Source organism: Protomyctophum bolini (assembly GCF_963924005.1).
Source record: "Protomyctophum bolini genome assembly, chromosome: 3".
Taxonomy (NCBI): Eukaryota; Metazoa; Chordata; class Actinopteri; order Myctophiformes; family Myctophidae; genus Protomyctophum; species Protomyctophum bolini.
This window is the reverse complement of record NC_137864.1, coordinates 10,487,473-10,508,700: the sequence shown is the minus strand read 5'-3', so window position 1 is coordinate 10,508,700 and position 21,228 is coordinate 10,487,473. Positions and strand designations below refer to the sequence as shown.

General features: G+C 42.3%; 1 protein-coding gene across 4 annotated transcripts in view; it reads left to right on the top strand.

The window, feature by feature from the left end:
* rhbdl3 (rhomboid, veinlet-like 3) overlaps nt 1-21,228 on the top strand; it is a 116,910-nt gene that overhangs the window by 38,597 nt on the left and 57,085 nt on the right. For all 4 annotated transcript variants that reach the window (XM_080760329.1, XM_080760328.1, XM_080760327.1 and 1 more), the window contains 3 exons: nt 4,196-4,420; nt 7,553-7,701; nt 11,847-11,959. In XM_080760329.1, the coding sequence (XP_080616455.1) occupies nt 4,196-4,420; nt 7,553-7,701; nt 11,847-11,959 (487 nt within the window). The remainder of the gene's footprint in view (nt 1-4,195; nt 4,421-7,552; nt 7,702-11,846; nt 11,960-21,228) is intronic.

The following is a 21,228-nucleotide window of genomic DNA, read 5'->3' as shown; positions in this document are numbered from 1 at the left end:
TCTCTCTCTCTCTCTCTCTCTCTCTCTCTCTCTCTCTCTCTCTCTCTCTTTCTCTGTCAATCTCTCTCTCTCTTCCTCCTTCTATCCCCCTGTCTCTCTCATTCTTAAGGTTTTTCTCTCTAATGTATTTTCTCTCACTCTCTATAACACCGGTGGTTCTTAAACATGTCAAGGACCCCCAAATTGTTTAGCCGCAGAGCTCCACTAGAAGAGATTTTGCATCAGGGATCTCCAGAAGAGAAGATTTGTCATTCAAAATGTTCCGCAATTTATAAAATAAAATAAATAGCAGATCTACAAGGCCACAACGCATCACGACGCGGCGTGTTGTGGGCTTGTGGATTGGCTGTTTTTTTATACAACAGTTTTTTGACTGCCCCCTAAGCCAATGGTATAGTCTGGAACGCCGCCTAAGCCAATGGGAGTCTGCACCACTCGTGTAGCCAATCACTTAGTAGCGACCTAGTGATGATTGGCTGCCTCCTAAGCCCTGACGCGCGCCGCAGAAGTCTGGCAACGCTGCATCGCAGCCACTCTAAGACCGCAGCTCGACGCGACAACAGCTGCTAATGTTATGAGCTAACTGCATGGACAGCAGGAAATATATACACATTTCAAAAATAATAATAATGATAATAATAATATGGGGGGCTTGTTTCACCTGAGAAATTTGTCATATTTTTTTCTTTTTTTTCCCCCTTTTTAATAGCTGAAGCATAACAGTGATGAAGTGATAAAGCTATATTCTAGTTGTGGACCCCCTGAAACTCCCCATCCTGAGGGGACCCCCCATCCTGACAAGCACTTGGAATTGTAGGAGTTGAGGCATTCGATTTAGTTTGACTCTGTTCCATAGATAGACATTGTGAAAATATCAGATATACAAGTTTTCAAGACTTTGTGAGCTTGTAGATCAGCTATTTTCAACATTTGGCCAATGTTTCTATAGTATATTTTGTGGATTACTATTGATGCAGTAAGGTGGCTGGGGGGTAGAGTGACCGGATGGGGTCTGCAAGGTTCCCAATTCGAACCCGGGCTCCCTCAGACTTAGTGTCGAAGTGTCCTTGAGTGTAATGTGCAGGTTGGTGTCTTGCATGGGTTTCCTCCGGCATCGGTGTGTGAATGGGTGAATGTAATGCACAATCTCTGAGAAGCGGCTTGGATAAAGGCGCTATATAAATGCACCATTTACCAGTAATGCTCATTTTTATTTTTGTTCCTTCTTTTTATTGTCCTATTAAAAAGACATTAAAAGTCCTTAGATTGTCACTTCACTGTCACCTGGGGACCCCCCCAAAAATCATGTGGGGACACAGGTTGAGACTGTGCCTTTGGTGTGTAACAGCATCAAACGGCATCCTCCTGCCTGGCCCTCACACCACCAGAGTGAATAGATGGAATGTCAGCCTTTCTCTCTCGTGTTTTATTAGAAAAGAGCAGAGGAAATGACATTTGTGTTTGGCGTTTGAATGAGGAATCTACTGCGTTTGTGGACTATAGCTGCCCTGGTGGGGGGGAGAACTGGGGACTGCGTGCGTGCGTGCGTGCAGTCAGTGCAGTCAGTAAGTGGTCATGGCAACTCAGTGCATGCGTGCGTGCGTGCGTGTGTGCGTGCGTGCAGTCAGTAAGTGGTCATGGCAACTCAGTGCGTGCGTGCGTGCGTGCGTGCGTGCGTGCGGTCAGTAAGTGGTCATGGCAACTCACGGTCAATTTCCCACAGCTGTATGTCTGTCTCTGACGTCAAGTCTCATAATTGGCTTCCTATGAACTTTATCCGTTAGCGGTTAATGCCGATCCCCGTCATGATAATAAAAAAATAAAAGACATCGGAGCGGTCCAGAGAAACTATATCAAGCATCTGGTCATCATATTGATATATGATATATTGTTTGTTGTTCCTTAGATTTCATTGTCCATATCTTTTTCCAAATGAAGTGATAGGTGTGTATTTGCAAGTGAAGCTTGATATATGATATATATTGATATATGTTGATCAAAATAACAATTATTCTACATTCTCTAATATGTTTGTAGACTTCATGTAAATTAAGTAGGCTAATACAGATGTTTAACAATAATGTAACTCTTGAGAGCGTAAAATGAAACCAAATGGACCGCTAGGGTTCGTTTGATTTCATTTTACGCTCTCACGAGTTTAATCTATAGGGGTCCATTTGGTTACCAACTCTCCACCATTTACCTGAGGACCACCTGGAACCGATTAACTGTTCACCGTATAAATCAGCCAGTAAATCAACTGTATATTTAGTTGACTAAACTCTTGTTTACTGTTTAGCCAACTAAAACTAGACTAAAACTAAACTCTTATGGTGTTTACTGTTTAGCCAACTAAAACTAGACTAAAACTAAACTCTTATGGTGTTTAGTCAACTAAAACTAAAACTTTTCAGATGACAAAAATATGACTAGAATGAAATGTATTATTATTTTTCTTATTTTGATTTTTTTTTTTGTCAAGAGACTATGACTAAAACGACATAAAAAATGTGCAGTCAAGCATCAGCATCAGTGGGAGCTCGAAGCACTCTGTGTTCAGCAATCTACGAGGTGTTACGACACTCGCTTTCCCAGTCTATAAATAAATGAACGGTACTTTCATCATGGATGTGCCTCCAAGTGGAGGGCAGGCTGTACGTATATGTGACGCCTGCAGTCTGTCCCACTCTGGAGTCCAGACTCCTCAACACCCTCCTTTTGCAAAAGGAGCCTCATGAATATTCCTAATCTGGGGTTTAGCGAGGAGAAGAAAACAGGCATTCCTCAAATTCTCTCAGCATGCTTGTGTGCGTGTGTGTGTGTGTGTGTGTGTGTGTGTGTGTGTGTGTGTGTGTGTGTGTGTGTGTGTGTGTGTGTGTGTGTGTGTGCGAGTGCGTGTGTGTGTGTGCGAGTGCGTGCGTGTGTGTGTGTGTGTGCGTGCTCGTGTGTCTGTCTGTCTGTCTGTCTGCGTGCATACGTGCATACGTACATATCAGGCAGCAGCTATGAGACAGTGTTTTGGACGAGGGGAAGGGCTTGCTGGTTGCTAGGTGACGATGGAGGCATTCTGTTGCCATGGTGAAGTGGGTGGTGTATGTGGTGGCAGTGTGGTTGCTGTCACAGTTTGACTTACTGTACTGTGTAAGGGGACAAGGGCTGAATGGGACATGCTCTGGTGGACAGCAAGTGACTTCACCCATTTTCAACCTTTCTTCATATAATTGGTCTCACTACAATTTAAAGTCTGTGGCTCATAGGAGGACTGTGGAAACCCGCCTAGCAGTGACATCATCATTTAGCGCCATTCACACTGAGCACTATAGCTCTAACTAACTATAACTATATTTAGTTTCAAAACAGTTTCATTCTTATTTAATTTTTTTGTAAAACCTTTTCAGTTTTTTACTAAACTAAAATGTTTTACCCAATTCTAGGTTTCATTATGTTGTGGCGCTAAGATACAGAAGTAATACTGTAGATATTCACTTAATTTCTCTGCCCATTCCATCCCTCCCTTCATCCCCTCCCTTACCTCTCCTCGACATCTATGATTCCCCCATTTCAAGGACCCCCATAGTTCATAGAGTGTACAAAATGGATATCTAGTGTTACACAGGAGATGAGGGCTATATCTTGCGCCACCCCTTACACATTTACTATTTAAAAGAATATTTTAAAATAGTTCAAATAGCCGGTCTATACGCCCACAACGTGTCGATGTAGATCGGCTAGTTGAACTATTTGAACATGTTTTTCAAAATAGTAAAAAAAATGGCAAATCCGTTTAGGGACAAGGGGTAATGCTGTATTCACATGGAATCAGGCAAGCACTAGACGGCAAATGGCAACCGTTGGCCGTCGCCAGTTCTCTCTGATGATAAACTGAAGTAGGACTCCTGTGATTTAACATTATGCTATTCTCCTTAGCATTATGTTATGCTTTAGCTATTGAAAAATAGCAGATCTACAAGCTCGTAGCGCGCCACCAAGTGGCGCGCTACGAGCTTGTATAGGTCTGCTATTTTTTGAAAAATCGTGAAAATGCAGCACAAATCTTTGAAAATTGAACATCTTATATTCTTTCAGAAGACTTTTTTTTTTAATTTCGACGTCAGGCCTAAATGGGTTAATAACTTTTCAATGTAATGTCCCCTCCCTTTGCCTTTCTCTCTCTCTCTTCCCGCTCTCATCCCAGATGAGTAACAAGCGCTCCAACAGTTTCCGGCGGGCGATCCTCCAGGGGGGGCGTCAGCTGAAAGGCTGTGCCCTGAGGGAGGAGGCGGGTCTGGGCCTGTCCCAGCGGCTGGTCCGCCACGTCGCCTACGAGACCCTGCCCCGCGAGGTGGACCGCAAGTGGTACTTCGACAGTTACACCTACTGCCCCCCGCCCTGGCTCATCCTGGCTCTCACTATCGCTGAGGTACAATGGATTAACCCATTCTGACCTGAGATCAGATTCTAAAATGATTTCTATGTCAGTCGTTCTTCAATTTAAAAAACAATAGCAGACCTACAAGCTTGTAGATTGTAGATCTGCTATTTTTCAATAGCTAAAGCATAACATAATGCTAACACCAAAAGAATGGGTTAAAAAAACACAGAACCATGACATAACACTCAGGAAGATAGAGATACTTTTTGGTCATCCAAGTTGTAGAGGCCATAAACCTTATCCACAGACAGGGCATAAACCTTATCCACAGACAGGCCACCTTATCCACAGACAGGCCATCAACCATATCCACAGACAGGCCATCAACCTTATCCACAGACAGGGCATCAACCTTATCCACAGACAGGCCATCAACCTTATCCACAGACAGGGCATCAACCTTATCCACAGACAGGCCATCAACCTTATCCACAGACAGGCCATCAACCTTATCCACAGACAGGGCATAAACCTTATCCACAGACAGGGCATAAACCTTATCCACAGACAGGGCATAAACCTTATCCACAGACAGGCCATCAACCTTATCCACAGACAGGGCATAAACCTTATCCACAGACAGGCCATCAACCTTATCCACAGACAGGGCATCAACCTTATCCACAGACAGGGCATCAACCTTATCCACAGACAGGGCATAAACCTTATCCACAGACAGGCCATCAACCTTATCCACAGACAGGGCCATCAACCTTATCCACAGACAGGGCATAAACCTTATCCACAGACAGGGCATCAACCTTATCCACAGACAGGGCATCAACCTTATCCACAGACAGGGCATCAACCTTATCCACAGACAGGGCCATCAACCTTATCCACAGACAGGCCATCAACCTTATCCACAGACAGGCCATCAACCTTATCCACAGACAGGCCATCAACCTTATCCACAGACAGGGCATCAACCTTATCCACAGACAGGGCATCAACCTTATCCACAGACAGGGCAAACCACATTGAGAAAGTACAATATTCGGGTACATATCTCGGTCAACCTCTTTCATTTCAAGGACGCCCAGTTTGAGACGCGCTAAAATTCATTGGGGGGTCTGTGTGGTCAAATTCAAGGTGATAAAAATAGCAAAAAAAAACAACCAACCAACTGACGTGAAATGCATGTTTTCATAGTAAATACTTAGATACTTAAATGCCTATCCACTATCATGGAGTTTAGAGTTTCGAAGCCACCGCACTGCATCCAGCTTGGTGTCTAATCTATAGCACCAACAACTGGCCTTGTTTGCGGGGGAGGGAAACCCTCTTAGAGTATATATGAATAGAGAAGGCACCCGAGTTCTCCTCCCTTCCACTTGCATTAAGTTGCTCTAAAGCGCATGAGGCGATTTCACTCCTCCTTCCGAGTAGGAACAGAGTGCATTCTGGGATGGATTGGGCCCAAACACATGAACGCGCTGCCGTTGACTATCATTGCACACGTTCACGTGCGTTCACGTATGAAACAGCGTTCACGTGTCATTGTGAACGTGCACAATGATAGTCAACGGGCCAGCGCGTCCATGTGTTTGGGCCCACGCTGCAATACCAAATCCGGCCACTATGTCCATTTCGCCTCAGGGTTTCCTCTAGCCCCGCAAGCAGAACCCAAATGTAGTAAAGTTTCTGACACTTTGATTACTTTACCCATTGGGTCCTGTTTCACGCTGGGCTGCCGCCAGTTACGCACACACAAATACAATGTAAACACGGCATGAGAAAAGCTTCTGCGCGCTTTTACGATGTTTTTTCATGTGTTGACTTACGAATGTGCGAACTATAAGTACCTTACATACCATACCGACACATCTCCTGTGTCGCGGAAGCCGTTAAGTATTTTTAATCCATGATTGATTAAAAATGTCGCTTCTTCCTACCTTGTTTATTGACACCTCATTGTACCGCCTATCTGGCTAGCTAGTGGTGCTACAGCTATGACGGAGCAGATCAGAGGCAGGGACGTAGCCCGCAAAGCCAACCGCACATCGGGAGGCGGTACAATAAACGGTAAATAAACAAGAAGAAATCAAAGCGACATTTTTAATCAAACATGGATTAAAAATACTTAACGGCTTCCGCGACAGAGGAGATTTTATCAGAGGTATGTAAGGTACTTATAGTTCGCACATTCGTAAGCAAACACAATAAAAAACTTGGTAATAGCGCGCCGATCGACGAAACGATGAGTTTGTTTATATCCGCGTTCCAACAATCGCATTAGAAAATTTCATAAAAGCTTTATGTAGGGTTCCGAGAGGGGCTAGGTTTCCTCCGGGTGCCGTCTCTATTCATATATACTCTAAGGGGAAACCTTGTGGGGATGGGCGGGGCTAGGGCGGTGCCTGTCAGCGGGTGTATTGAACGGGAGGAGACGGGACAGAGGACCAGAGCTACACTACGGGGGTTTAACACAAGTGGCTAACAAGGTTTTTAATGATTTGATTTGATTTTAACAAAGATGGTGGAAGTGCTGTTCTCTTGTTTTTCCCTTAACCCATTTCATTGTATTCTTAAAATTGCTAATTACAACGCACAAGTACTTAGCATCGATTATTTGCATTGCAAAACGCTTCACTACCGATCACTGTGAAGCTACACGATGCGACGTCTGTAATTGTCACCATCTGGTGGTGGTGGTGGTGGTGAGGGCCCAAATGCAGGACAGCCAGGCAGGAGTAGTGATCAAAACCCATGGTTGGGTTATTGAACAGGTGAACAGAACAGAAATCACAAATGCAGAGTGACACTAAACAATGAACCGGAACCGACAAGGACTGACCGGGGAACAAGACTAATATACAGAGGAGGGCTGATTACACATGAGAAACACATGGGGAAGACATGAACATAGAACCAAAACAACTAGAACAAGAAACATAGACATGCAACAGCTAGATAAACAGAACATAGAATCAAAACAAGTAGAACATAACATAGAAAAACAACATCTAGATGAGCAAAGTCTGAGAGTCGTGACAGTAATGGTACGGTATGTGTTGCTGTTTACACATCGATTGCATTTAAAAATAGATTTGTCGACGCAGTCGCTGTGTCGTGACACCGCTACTCATCGTGTGCTCGTCTCCCTGTGTCTCCCTATAGGTGGTGGTGTTTATGTACTATGGCTTCCAGTTGGACCGCTGGGTTCTGCAGGTATCCAGTCCGTCGTTCCTAAAGGGCCCGTTGCCATACCACCCCCGGCTACGGGCCCAGGCCTGGAGGTTCCTCAGCTATGTCTTCATGCATGCCGGGTGAGAGACCCACTTTCATTTCCATTTACTTGACTTTATTTGTTCATTTCGACAAATGTAACTGTAAATACACCGGAATTAGCAAAGATGCTATATCTGCTCAAAAATAGCAGATATACATGCTCATGGCGCGTCACTTCGTGCAGCGCCATGAACTTGTAGATCTGCTATTTCGGAAAATCGTGAAAATGAGAATACCGGTATGCTGTATATGTATATTTTAAGTTTTAACCCATTTAGGGCCTGGTGTAACCTCTGTGTCTCATATAGCAATAGTTTTCAGAATAGTTGTCAGAAAACCTTAAATGGGTTAAAGCAAATCTTTTTTTAACTCAAATCTTTATTTATGGCGGTCCCTGGAACAAAACATGTTGAGATGGGTGTCCGTGGCCAAATACTGTGCATATTATAATTGTGGGTGTCCTTGACATGAAAAGGTTTGAGAACCACTGCTATACCAACCACATTTTTCAGAAAACTAATTTAGAAGACATTTGTAGATTTCGCATTAAGATTGAGGATAAACATACCTTCTCCCTCTGAACCCAGGTGAGACCTGGCCAATGGCCATCTTTAGTTCATTTCATCCATTAAATCCCCGTCCAGCCGTGAAGGTTAAAATGAATAGAGCGCTGAAATGGGAAAGAGCGATGGTAACTGTGCGGAAATGCTCAAATATGAAAACTTTAATTTAAAAGCAAATATTTTAGCCGAGCATCACTCGTATGACAAAGTATAAAAATAGGGCCTAAGTGGTTTAGCTTTCAGAATAATATATATTATATTATATTAAGTATTTCAGTGTGTGAGACCAGGCCAGATCATTCAAGTTTAAGAGAAGGAGTTTGCCCACCCCACACACACTCAACACACACTTTAGCATTGGCACAATCACAGTTCAGTTCAGTTTAATTTGGTCATAGAATGAACATTGTATGCATTCATTTCATTTGATCATAACTTTCCTTGCACTAAGACCAAAAAGGTATCGGCTGAAGCCAGAAACGTTTGTCGGGAGCGACGCAGCTCTCCTGGATTCCGACTTATTTAGGTTTGAATGCTTTTAAACGAGGAAAACGGTGATTCGATTTTACGTCCCATAGCTGGTGGTGACGGGGCGTTGCCTTAGCAACTGGACCAGATGTTTCAAGCTGCCGTGGGGCTAAACCATTACACAGAGTATACGTTGGGGTCTGTATATATACGGACCTGGCTGATAAGGTCCCCTAGCGTCCCCTAGTGGCGGGGTCCATATATTATATGGACCTGGCACAAAAATAATTAATGACCACATTGGGTAAATGTAGACTCAGTCGGGCAGTAAAGGGGAGGGACCATTTATATCACGGATTAAGACCTTTCTGAAAAACGTATCAGTGGTGCTCAAACTTTTTTTATGTCAAGGACCCCCAGAATGATCTGTATTTGGCTGTGGAACACCATTTGAAAATATTTAGTTCGAGGGCCCCCCCGGAAGCAAATAGTTGATGATAGCTGTGAAAGAATATATATTCAAAGATTTGCACACATTGTCACGGTTTTACAAGCTCATAGCGCGGCAGTGGCACCCAGTGCTGCGGAAAGTTTTATATCTGCTATTCTTCTATAGCTAAAGTATAAGATAATGGAAAGAGAAGAATGGAAATCCTTTGCCCATAATGACATGCCTGCGGCCATAGAGACAACCAGGTTAAGCGTTATAAAGCAACCTTCACGGCCGCTTACATGACCAGGAGAAATGTGTCTCTCTGCCACCGCTGTGTCCCCTGAGTGTCCATACAGGATCATTTACACTGCTGCTGGCTCTTTAAAGACAGCAGTGACTGATCTGTCTGTCTCCACATTGCACAGTACGTTGCCTACACACACACACACACACACACACACACACACACACACACACACACACACACACACACACACACACACACACCACCATGTAATCCCTTCAGAACTGATCCTTCCCAATCTTCCAAAAAATTCCAACTTTGTATTTATTTATTCATTTTTTATTTTATTTTACTTTTTGTTAATTAATGCCATACTGTATTTCATCATATAAGAGTGTAAAAATAGCAGATCTACAAGCTCACACAGAGCCAAGAGTCAAGGGTTTAAAACATTTCTGGAAAAAAACACATTGACATGAATTCAACATATGAACAGAAAAGATGATGTATAAACAAACAAAACATTAATTGACAAACACTGATGATAATGCTGTCAAACAAGTCTATATGAAGCTTCTATGAAAAAGTTTAATCTGCAACACAATATTAAATAATATATTGTGGGGGGGGGGGGGTCTCTCTCTCAGCTATAGGGGTACTTGGCGTGAAAGTTAAGTCCTTTAGTTAAAAACTAAACTCGGGACATTAAAATGTACTCGTGTTGAGTGTCCAGAGAGAACGCAGTCCTTTAGACACAATGGGACCTCTCGTAGGGAAGCAGTGATCTGTCTCATCAGCAGTGTAGAAACACAAAGGCCCTGTTATCTGGAGAGGAGCTGTTGTCAGGCATGTTCTAATCTAATCAATAACTCACATTGTCTCATTGTCCACAAGACAGTCTCTGTATTTGTGTTAGAGCTGGGAGGAATTAGGTTTGTTTTAGGTTTTCAGGTTTGTTCAAATAAACATAATTTTGAGTTGTGTGTGTGTGTGTGTGTGTGTGTGTGTGTGTGTGTGTGTGTGTGTGTGTGTGTGTGTGTGTGTGTGTGTGTGTGTGTGTGTGTGCGTGCGTGCCAATTGGTCCAAAAAAATAAGGTATATTATTGTATTTGTTGATACTTTAAGAACATTTTCATGCCAATACTTATTTTTTTGCACCAGCAGAGCATATCTGTGGCACTGTGGTATCAGCTGTGTGATTAAGCAATGGTCAATGACAGAAAGAGGAAAGAGGAGGACAGGCGGTACAGTCCGTACTGTGGATTATGGAAGAGAGACAGTGTCACAGGGGGAGAGAGAACTACAGTATATAGACCGAGTGGGAGAGACAAATACAGAGAGAGAGAGAGAGAGAGAGAGAGAGAGAGAGAGAGAGAAGACAATGAGTGACTGAGGCAGAAAGAGAGAGACGATGAGAGACGACCAGGCTAGGCTGCAGATTGTGCTGCTCCTGTCCTTTTGCGTTCTGCTGTGGCTCCCAAATGTGTCAGTGCTGCTGACTGAATGCGCTGGGAAGGACTCTCTAGGCATGAAGGACACAGTATATTTGCGCGTGTTTCTGTGCGTGCGTGCGCGTGTCTTTTTATTTATGCCTGCAGTCCCTAAAAATAGCAGATATACAAGCTCATAGCACGTCAAGTCCCCGGCCGGAAACAAAATATTCTGTGGCCAAATACATATCATTGCTGTCCGGAGGAAACCTCATAACTCCATTTTTGAAGTTTTTGATTTTTTCCCCATAAATCCAGTGCTATTGAACACCCTTTATGTCTGTGTGTTTCGAAAATATTGAACCAAAGTAGTAAAAAACTGACAAAACCTCTTTTGTCCATTGGACCCATAGTAGAATCGGCCTCAGATCTGCTATGTGAGAATGTATGCACGTACTGTACTGTACTGTACTGTACTGTACTGTACTGTACTGTACTGTACTGTACTGTACTGTACTGTACTGTACTGTACTGTACTGTACTGTACTGTACTGTACTGTACTGTACTGCATGTGTCTAAAGACTGTCACAAATCCAAAACAACTGCATGCTTGTTCAGAGATGTCATCCTGAAACAAAGTGAGTTATTGTTCTGACTGAGCCTAATAATAACCATTTTAACTAAAGATATGGCACTTTATTAATTTAAATAAAAGGTTGCAGACCCCTGGTATATAGTGACTGTAGTCACTTCTTTTGGGCTTATTTATTTATTTATTGGTGGCTTATTTTATTTATCTCACACAATCTGTCCTCAGTAGTGGAGCGCACTTTAGCTGTGCTGTTCCGTCTATCCATACTGGCTCAATATGTTTCAAACACAGAAGTTTGACTCGGCCATAGATCAGTCATTTTCTTTTAATGTAACCTTTAATGCACCTCAAAAGTATTTGTGTCGCTGCATGCTTTCCCTGTGCGTGGACATGAATAAAGTGCTAATGTGTGTGTGTGTGTGTGTGTGTGTGTGTGTGTATGTGTGTTACAGGATAGAACATCTGGGTCTAAATATGGCCATGCAACTTCTTGTAGGGGTTCCTTTGGAGATGGTCCACGGAGCACTGAGGATTGGACTGGTCTACGTGTGTGGAGCACTAGCGGGTGAGTCCACACACACGCACGCACACTCAGAGACCTCCACAGACACACTTGTGTGTATACGCAGGCACACACACATATTTTGCATACATTTCCATCCAAATTATCTGCACACACACACTCACGCACACTCACTATCTCGTGCTCTCTCTTTGGGACTAACGTTCTTTTAAGTCCACCGATGGTCCGTCCACCTGCCGTTCATGTGTGTTTGCACTAGCTGTGGGGGGGGGGGTGTCTGGTCAGTACCATTGTGTGTTTGTGTGGGGGGGAGGGGGGGGTGCAGATGGCTGTGTGTTCTTCTGCTCTGACCAGGGGTGGTGGTGTGCAGGGGGTTGTTAGAGCTCCCATGAAAGACTGTTCTGCTTTGACTATGTGTAATAGTGTGCCCCCCACAATACATAATCATATGTCTCAATTGTCCACACGCACGCATGCACACATGCACGCACACGCGCGCGCACACACACACACACACACACACACACACACACACACACACACACACACACACACACACACACACACACACACACACAATAATACCACAAATGATATGAAGAAGTAGAGGTGGATAATAGGAAAACAGATATATGCACAGGTTTTAATTGAACTCAACACATACGGGTCCATGATTCGATCCACACACGAACATGGAGGCTTGAGTCTGCAAAGTAAATGTAATGACTTGAGTCAAAAAAGAGTAAAATACAGCTCAAGAGTCTGAGGATCATTCATTGGGACTGCATTGTTTGTACATTGACTCTCTACTGCAGTGTTTCCCAAACCATGGCCCAAAACCTATACATTTGACATTTGCCCTGCACCCAAACTAGTGAAAATAGCAGTTCTACAAGCTCACAATTGCGAGCTTGTATATCTGCTATTTTCACTACTTCTTAAAGCACTACTTCTGAAATTTCTAGAATTGGCTACTTTCAGCAAAGAGGTTTGGTCTGGTAGAGGGGGCCAGGGGGGGAAAGAGCAGACCAAGTACAGAGCCAAAGGTCAAGTTTGCTAAATATTTTGTTCAAGTGGTTAAATGTCTGGAAATACACATGAATATGAATCCAACATATTAATAGAAAAGATAATGTGTTTAACAAACATGCAAACAATAAAACATTATGAATTTAGTAAATTACACAACACTGGCACTAGCTAGTGCTGTCCAACAAGTCTACCAAATCCTTGAAAAAGTTGAATCTGCAACACAATTCTATACAATATGTAGTGGGGGTCCCTGCTTCATCTCTCTCTCTCTCTCTCTCTCTCTCTCTCTCTCTCTCTCTGTGTGTGTGTGTGTGTGTGTGTGTGTGTGTGTGTGTGTGTGTGTGTGTGTGTGTGTTGTGTGTGTGTGTGTGTGTGCGCGCACGTGAATGCGTGTGTGTTTTTCGTTTTGCTTTATCTATCTGACATGGACTCCAAACATTACTATTTACTTATTTGTATTTGTGTCCATGGGATGCACTGCTGGCTGGGATGAGATTATCTGGAGTGGAAATATTTATGTGTGTGCGTGTGTGCGTGTGTGTGTGTGTGTGTGTGTGTGTGTGTGTGTGTGTGTGTGTGTGTGTGTGTGTGTGTGTGTGTGTGTGTGTGTGTGTGTGTGTGTGTGCGTGTGTGCGTGCGCGTGTGTGTACATGGAGGTCAGCAACAGAGACCCAGGGGATCCTAGTTGTGTTGGCCTGTAGCTTTAACCCCGCAGTGAAATGAGGGGGAAAATGGGCCATAAATCACTCACACACACCACGCGCACGCACACACACACACACACACACACACACGCACATATACCCCCACGCACCCACAGACGTCTGCTGTTTTAATTAGATATCGACCCTCAATTGAATAGAGGCGGTGTTGCTTTGGTCGTTTGTTCATTGTGATGTTTGTGGCTTTTATTCTGAAGGTTGCTAAAGTGCTCAGAAATTAAAACTGGACATAGCAAAACAAAGATTTTCTTAATTTATTTTTCATAATTGACTAATCTGTTGATTCTTTTTTATTATTATTATTATTATTTGAGTATTATTTGACTGCGATATTTTTTGATGATGATAGGATTAGGCTATGAAATGATGGAAAAATGGTTGTTATAGCTTAAAGCGATATTTCACTTTCAAACTCACTTTTGGTGATTGTATCGTCTACTCAGGCTTATGTGAACACCGCAGACAATTTTTAAGCTGCTTGATTCAGTATTTAGATAGTTGATATTCAGTTTAGGTGCTCCTATACAAACCCATTGTAAAGTCTGTTTTAGAATAACATTGATGGACATTTCACCAGAAACAAAAGACAGTATCTTGTGATACGTGATTTTTTTGGTATTATTCACGTGTTCATTAAGGTTTTAGAAATCGAGGTGGGACATTAACTATTTTCCTGCCGATCACGTCTTTGATGTCCTTTTTCCCAATGGCACTCGCTGCCGAGGGGGGTTTATTAATTTAGAATGTCTCGCTGATATCCTCCATCTAGCAGCGTCTTCGTCGTTAGTCAACGCTCGGCTCCGCCTTGGTCAGTCAATGAAATGTTTTCACCCATTCACCTCCATTACAACCGCATCTTAAAACCTTTAAAACACCTTTTTCTCTGATGAGTTATATAAAGACATATTAGCTTTAGGCGATTTTGCTTCCGGGTTCATTTTCGGGTCTTCAAAATAAAAGTCCCCACTGCACCCCGGATGCAGTTAAGTGACATATGAATCAATGTTGGCAGTCTATTTAATAAAAAGATTAAAATAAATATATCAATGAAACCATGTCAGGAAAAGACAGAATTTATTTGAAAGCCTTTTCAACAGCAGCAGTGTGTAGGGACCTTTAGTCCTTGAGCCTTGAAACCCTTTGAACAAGTGGGCCATATCAGTTAGCAATTTCAACACAAAAGCATTTTCTTTTTCTTTTTTTTTGCTGCATTAAGGGAGATGTGAGGGTTCTGCTGGATGTGTGCTTCATTTGAAAGAACACACAGGGACTCAGCTGGAACACCCTGGGGTCAGGGCAGGGGTCAAAGGTCAAAAGAGAAGACCCAGCTGTCTGGAGAGAGAGGTCGATGGCTCTGACCCGGCGCACGCAGACGTGCAAACGCGAATCCCTAATTGATTTATCCCAAAAATAGGAGGGGGGAGGTACATACAACATTGCATATTAATTAATGTGCATTGCATATAAAAGCCAGTGCCCCCCCCCCCCCTCCCCTCCCTCCCACATTGACCCTGGAGAGAGAACCAAAATACTAAATAGAATAGAAAAGTGAACTAATAAAGAAGAAAAAGCATTTATTTGAAGTAAAAAGCCAAATGTTACATAGTATTCCTACGTGCCCCTACGTTCACATCCTCTTCATACACACATGGTGTGGTAAAGCATCATCCACTGTCTGATCATATTCTTTATTTGTTTATTTGGTCGGGACAGTGTACAGTATATTGATGAACATTACATTAAAAATGCAGTGTAAATATACCAGATTTAGCAAAACTTGCTAATTTCCATCTGCAGTCCCCAGACATCAAACAATACAAACAGGACTGACATACAGGACATAGCATACAAATACCTAGTACATTAAAATGTAATAAGTGTACTAGGTATTTGTATTCTATAGTAAACACTACTTTGATGATCACAGTTACCAGATGATTGGTGCTGATGTGCGTTAGCGTTTCCTCATTGCATTGTTGATTTAGTTTGCTGACTCCTTTGTTTTACTGACGAAAACTAAATAAAGACTAAGCTGCTATGATGACTAAAACTAAGACATATATTGACAATTTCGTCAAACAAATAAAGATTATAATGTTAGGGAGGGGATATTGGAGAAGAGATCCAGTAGAACTAAAAGTCATGTTATGTTTTGTTGTGTGCAGGTGTCACTCTTTGAAAATAGCAGATCTACAAGCTTGTAGATTTTCGGTGCACAGCTGAGTATAAATCAGGCATTTCAAAGCCATCATGCCCGGCCAAAATACATTTTACTTAAATCAACTGCTAGAAGCCATTCAGTTTTGCAACTGAATGGCTGGAAAATGGAAATGAAGAGTTTACATAGTACACATAGTACATGCATACACCTTCCCTAATGATTATCTGCTTTCAGTATTTATTTATGGTGTATTGTCTCTATTATTAAGGTTATCGTAGCAGTCAATTTATATTGGGGGTCGGGAGGGGGCGGGGCAGGGTTCCCGAGACATTGCCAAAGCATTTCTGGGGGGGGGGTCCCCGGCCAAAAACATTGAGAACCCCTGATATACTCTACTAAAATGTTGGTATTTAGTCAAGTAAAACTAGACTTTTTTAGATGACTAAAATATGACTAAAACAAAAATGTATTTTATTCAAAAGACTGACTAAAACTAAATCAAAATTGTCTGTCAACATCCAATGCTGCCTCGCTGAGTCGCTGCCCCTCGGTGCAGCGTAGAAGAACAACCAAGATAAATGACACGTTCGAACCCCCCTGAGGTCCCCCCGATGAGACCACATAGGGATGGACGTCCTTCATAATGCTCTGTCTGTGTGTGTGTGTGTGTGTGTGTGTGTGTGTGTGTGTGTGTGTGTGTGTGTGTGTGTGTGTGTGTGTGTGTGTGTGTGTGTGTGTGTGTGTGTGTGTGTGTGTGTGTGTGTGTGTGTGTGTGTGTGTGTGTGTGTGTGTGTGTGTGTGTGTGTGTGTGTGTGTGTGTGTGTGTGTGTGTGCGTGCGTGCGTGCGTGCGTGCGTGCGTGCGTGCGTGCGTGCGCATGTCCGTGTGCGTATTCATGTATGTGGGTGCATGATTGCATTCGTACTTGTCAGTGTGTGTTTGTTTGTGCAAGTGTGTAAGCATCCGTCTGTCCTCTGTGTCTGTGCTCGTGCGTGCGCGCATGCGTGAGTGTGAGTGCTGTACGACGTGTGTGCGGTAAACCACAGTGCTGAAATAATATGATCAAACTGAGTTAATTACAGGGATAGAGGTCACTCCGCCTAGACACACTCCCTAAACATTGGAACCGTGCGTGCGTGTACAGTAGAGGAAGGAAGTCCCTAACAGTGTTTTGGGTGCGTTTGTATGTGTGTGGGGGATTTGTGCGTCTGTCTGTACGTATGTCTGTCTGTCTGGTCTGAGGGAAGGCTATACCTGCTCGTAATTACAAGTGGGTCATTAATGACATGTTGAGTCAGACATTGTTATTACAGCGGGTCCACCTACTGTCATCTAGTCGTCTTGTCAGTAGAGCAATACACATCAACAGTTGTTTGAACGGGACAACACTCCACACGTCCCAAACTCTTCTCCCTTCTGGCTCCAAAACTTTAGAATGCACTTCCCATCACAATCAGAACTGCATCCTCACTCCCAATCTTCCGCAGCACTTTATATGTATAGTAGTAGGCCTATAGTATAGTATGTATAGTTTACATGTATAGTTTCATTATATAGATATATCCACTGTTACATTCTCAGCTTACGCATGTTTACTTACTTACTCCTCTTCGTCCCCAATGGGACATAAGGCTTCAATGAGCACTCTCCATTTCATTCGATCCCTGGCAGCATGTTGCGGCTCTCACCAGGACAGGTTCATCTGTTCCAGCTCCTGTGTCACAGTTCTGCGCCAGGTGGTCTTGGGCCTCCCAGGTTTTCTTTTTCCTGGTGGTGTCCATCTTAAAGCCACCTTTGTGATGCAGTCCTGCTCCATTCTCAGTACATGCCCTAGCCATCTCAGCTTTTTGTTCTTGCTTAATGTAAATTGCTCTGGATTAAGAGCGTCTGATAAATGCCTGAATTGTAAATTGTGGGGTTGAGATAGGGTTAACTAGTGCCTAATTTATACTTGGTTGGTACTGTAGTGCTTTCAAATTTGAGAAATTCAGAATGGGGCTTCATTCAAACCTATTTATCTATCTTACATGTTTGAAAAGGAATCTTTGAAATGTTTCATAGTTTTAGAAATATAGTGCTTTCAATTTTGAGAAATTTACAGTGGGCAGATATTGGCATATAGAAAATTCACACTTTTTATAATTCAGCTTACTGTGGAGGCACATGCTGCAACTTTTTACTTTGAAATGTTTTGTAGTTTCTGAGTTATTTTCGTATTTTTTTCAAATCCTCAAAAATGAGGAAAAACGGCATGCTATAGCCTATAGTCTGCCGTCCGAGACAAAGGGCTATAGCCCATGGTCCAAAATGATGAAAAACGAGGATAAAAAAAAATTCAAAAATTCAAAAAACATGGGCTATAACCCATAGTTCTTTTCATTTTTTCATTTTTTTTCAAATCCTCAAAAATGATGAAAAACGGCGTGCTATAATATGCCGTACGATATGGGCTATAGCCCATGGTCCAAAATGATGAGAAACGAGGATAACTTTTTTTTTTCCAAAATTGAGAACCAGATATAAACCTGCATGGTGTAGCTCTGCTCCCATCATGCCCCAGAACAAATCTACACAAGCATGACGCTAATAAACTAAATAACAACATAATAATAGACCCACGTCAAATGAACATGCTGACAACATCCAGCCACTAGACGGTGCACTTTTACAACGCATGTAGTGCAAGGTTCACTGTTTCCTTTTCACCAATCATGTAGCTTCCAATATTTATATTTCATACCAACACAATTATTAAATTGATTATTTCACAGTCATATTTTTTACACCTTTTCAATGGCGCTGTGGACATATTATTTTATTTTTGATTATTCATTTTAATAAACATTGTATCGATATATCCTTTATTGTCATTTATCAGAATCCCCCAGCCACACACACACACACAGGTGAAGAGCTGGGGGAGATATGTTTTTTTGTCACTGTAGTTAGTATGACAATGTAGGGCCTTAATTTGCGAGAAAACTAACGAGACACAGGTTTTCTGCCCGTATAGTAATACTTATGTAATTAAATGGACCACTTAGTGTCACAGTATGTGGCTCTGTGTTGCCATACTGTGGCTGTGTGTGGGTGTCGGCTTTCCTCCCAGCTTCCAGCCTTGGCACACCTGCCTTTGGTCACCTCATCGCACTCAATTGACACACCTGCCGGCCATCAACTCTTCAGCCCTGACAGTATTTATACCCTGGTCTTCACTCCACTCATCATCAGATTATTGCACAACCTTTCATGGTAGTACTATAACTTGACTCTAGCCAGTGTTTATGTTCTAGTGAAGTTATAGTTTAGTTATATTTCCTAGTATTTGCTCCTGTGTTTCCTGCAAACTCAAGCTCTTCTCCTCTCCTCCAGAACCCATCTCACCTATTCTACTGCCTGCTTTTGTCTGCCTGCCGCCTGCCTGGACTGCTCTCCTCATCCTCCATGTTTGTTTTCCATGCAACCTTCCACAATCTCCAATTCACCATATTGTGAATAAATATCTTAATTTTGCTCCTGTGTTTGGCTCTGCATTTGGGTTCAACTTTCTGCTACTGTGACACTTCGTTGTTCAGTTCACTTTTTTGTAGACATTTACATGGTAAACTCTGCAATACTGTATTATACTGTAGTGTACATAGACTAGAGCCAATACAAACTGTAATGTTAAGTAAAGTAAATGCATCTTATTCATAAAAAGCACACGGCAGCAAATACATTATTGTACCTTTCAACTCCATGGTACCAACCATTGTAAAGAAATAAATACAAACAGTGCAATCGGCCATTGAATAGAAGGAACACATGGCCATTCAGAGACAGAAAATTGCTTTATCTGTGCATGTGCGAACACCAGACAGAGAAGTGCTTAGTGTGTATTGACTGAGGCAACCACAGTCTCAACAACAGCACCCTCTCCCATTCGAGAATGAAAAAAAACCGATGGGTTATAGCCCATGTTTTTTGAAATTTTGGAGAAAAAAAAGTTATCCTCGTTTCTCATCATTTTGGACCATGGGCTATAGCCCATATCGTACGGCATACTATAGCATGCCGTTTTTCATCATTTTTGAGGATTTGAAAAAAAATAAAAAATTAAAAAACGATGGGTTATAACCCATGTGACACTTTGCATTCCACACTAACATCAACTAGCACAGAAAAGCTATGTTGTAGTAACCAGCAGTTAGCTCAGTGTGATGAGTGGCTCTGCTTGTGATCCACAGGTCCAGGGTTCAGGGTTTTTGAGGATTTGAAAATAATGAAAATATGAAAAAAAACGATGGGTTATAGCCCATGTCTCATTTAACCAGCCTTTTAGAATTTAGATGGACAGTGAAAATGTTCTTCAGGAGACTAGAACCCTGACTAGAACGATATGGGCTATAGCCCATGGTCCAAAATGATGAGAAACGAGGATAAGTTTTTTTTTCCAAAATTTCAAAAAACATGGGCTATAACCCATCGTTTTTTTTTTCATTTTTTCATTTTTTTTCAAATCCTCAAAAATGATGAAAAACGGCATGCTATAGTATGCCATACGATAAGGGCAATTGTTATGGAAATCAATATAATGTCCATCCGGGTGAATGTATATCTTAGAAGTTTATTCAGAAGAACAGCAACAAGCAAACAACATCTCTCAGTCCAGCGGGCCTAGCCTGGATCCATTACATTCTCCCTCAGTTCCATCTCTCTCTCGTGGTCTTGCTCCCACCAGTCTCTGAGCTTCCCTGTAGGTCCTCTCTTATACCCCAATAGCAGGTCCACAGATAAACATCACCATCACAAAGGTACAATACAATAGCTGTCTTGGCTATCGCCCCTCCTCCTGAGACAGGAACTACCTAGTGATACCTATTCAGGCCCAGCAGGGTCTCATAACAAACAATAGGTGTGACATAGCCTTTTACATACAACTTGATTGGATTGAGACAGGCTTTCAGGCCAAGGTGTCGTTGCTCACAGACACGACCAGACAGACTATAGCATGGAACCATATACTATATAGATTTGAGTCTTCATATTTCCCACAACACTATATCCCATGGTCCAAAATGATGAGAAACGAGGCTAACTTTTTTTTTCAAAATTTCAAAAAACATGGGCTATAACCCATCATTTTTTTCATTTTTTTCAAATCCTCAAAAATGATGAAAAACGGCGTGCTATAGTATGCCGTACGATATGGGCTATAGCCCATGGTCCAAAATGATGAGAAACGAGGATAACTTTTTTTTTCAAAATTTCAAAAAACATGGGCTATAACCCATCGTTTTTTTCATATTTTCATTATTTTCAAATCCTCAAAAATGATGAAAAACGGCATGCTATAGTATGCCATATGATAAGGGCTATATCCCATGGTCCAAAATGATGAGAAACGAGGATAACTTT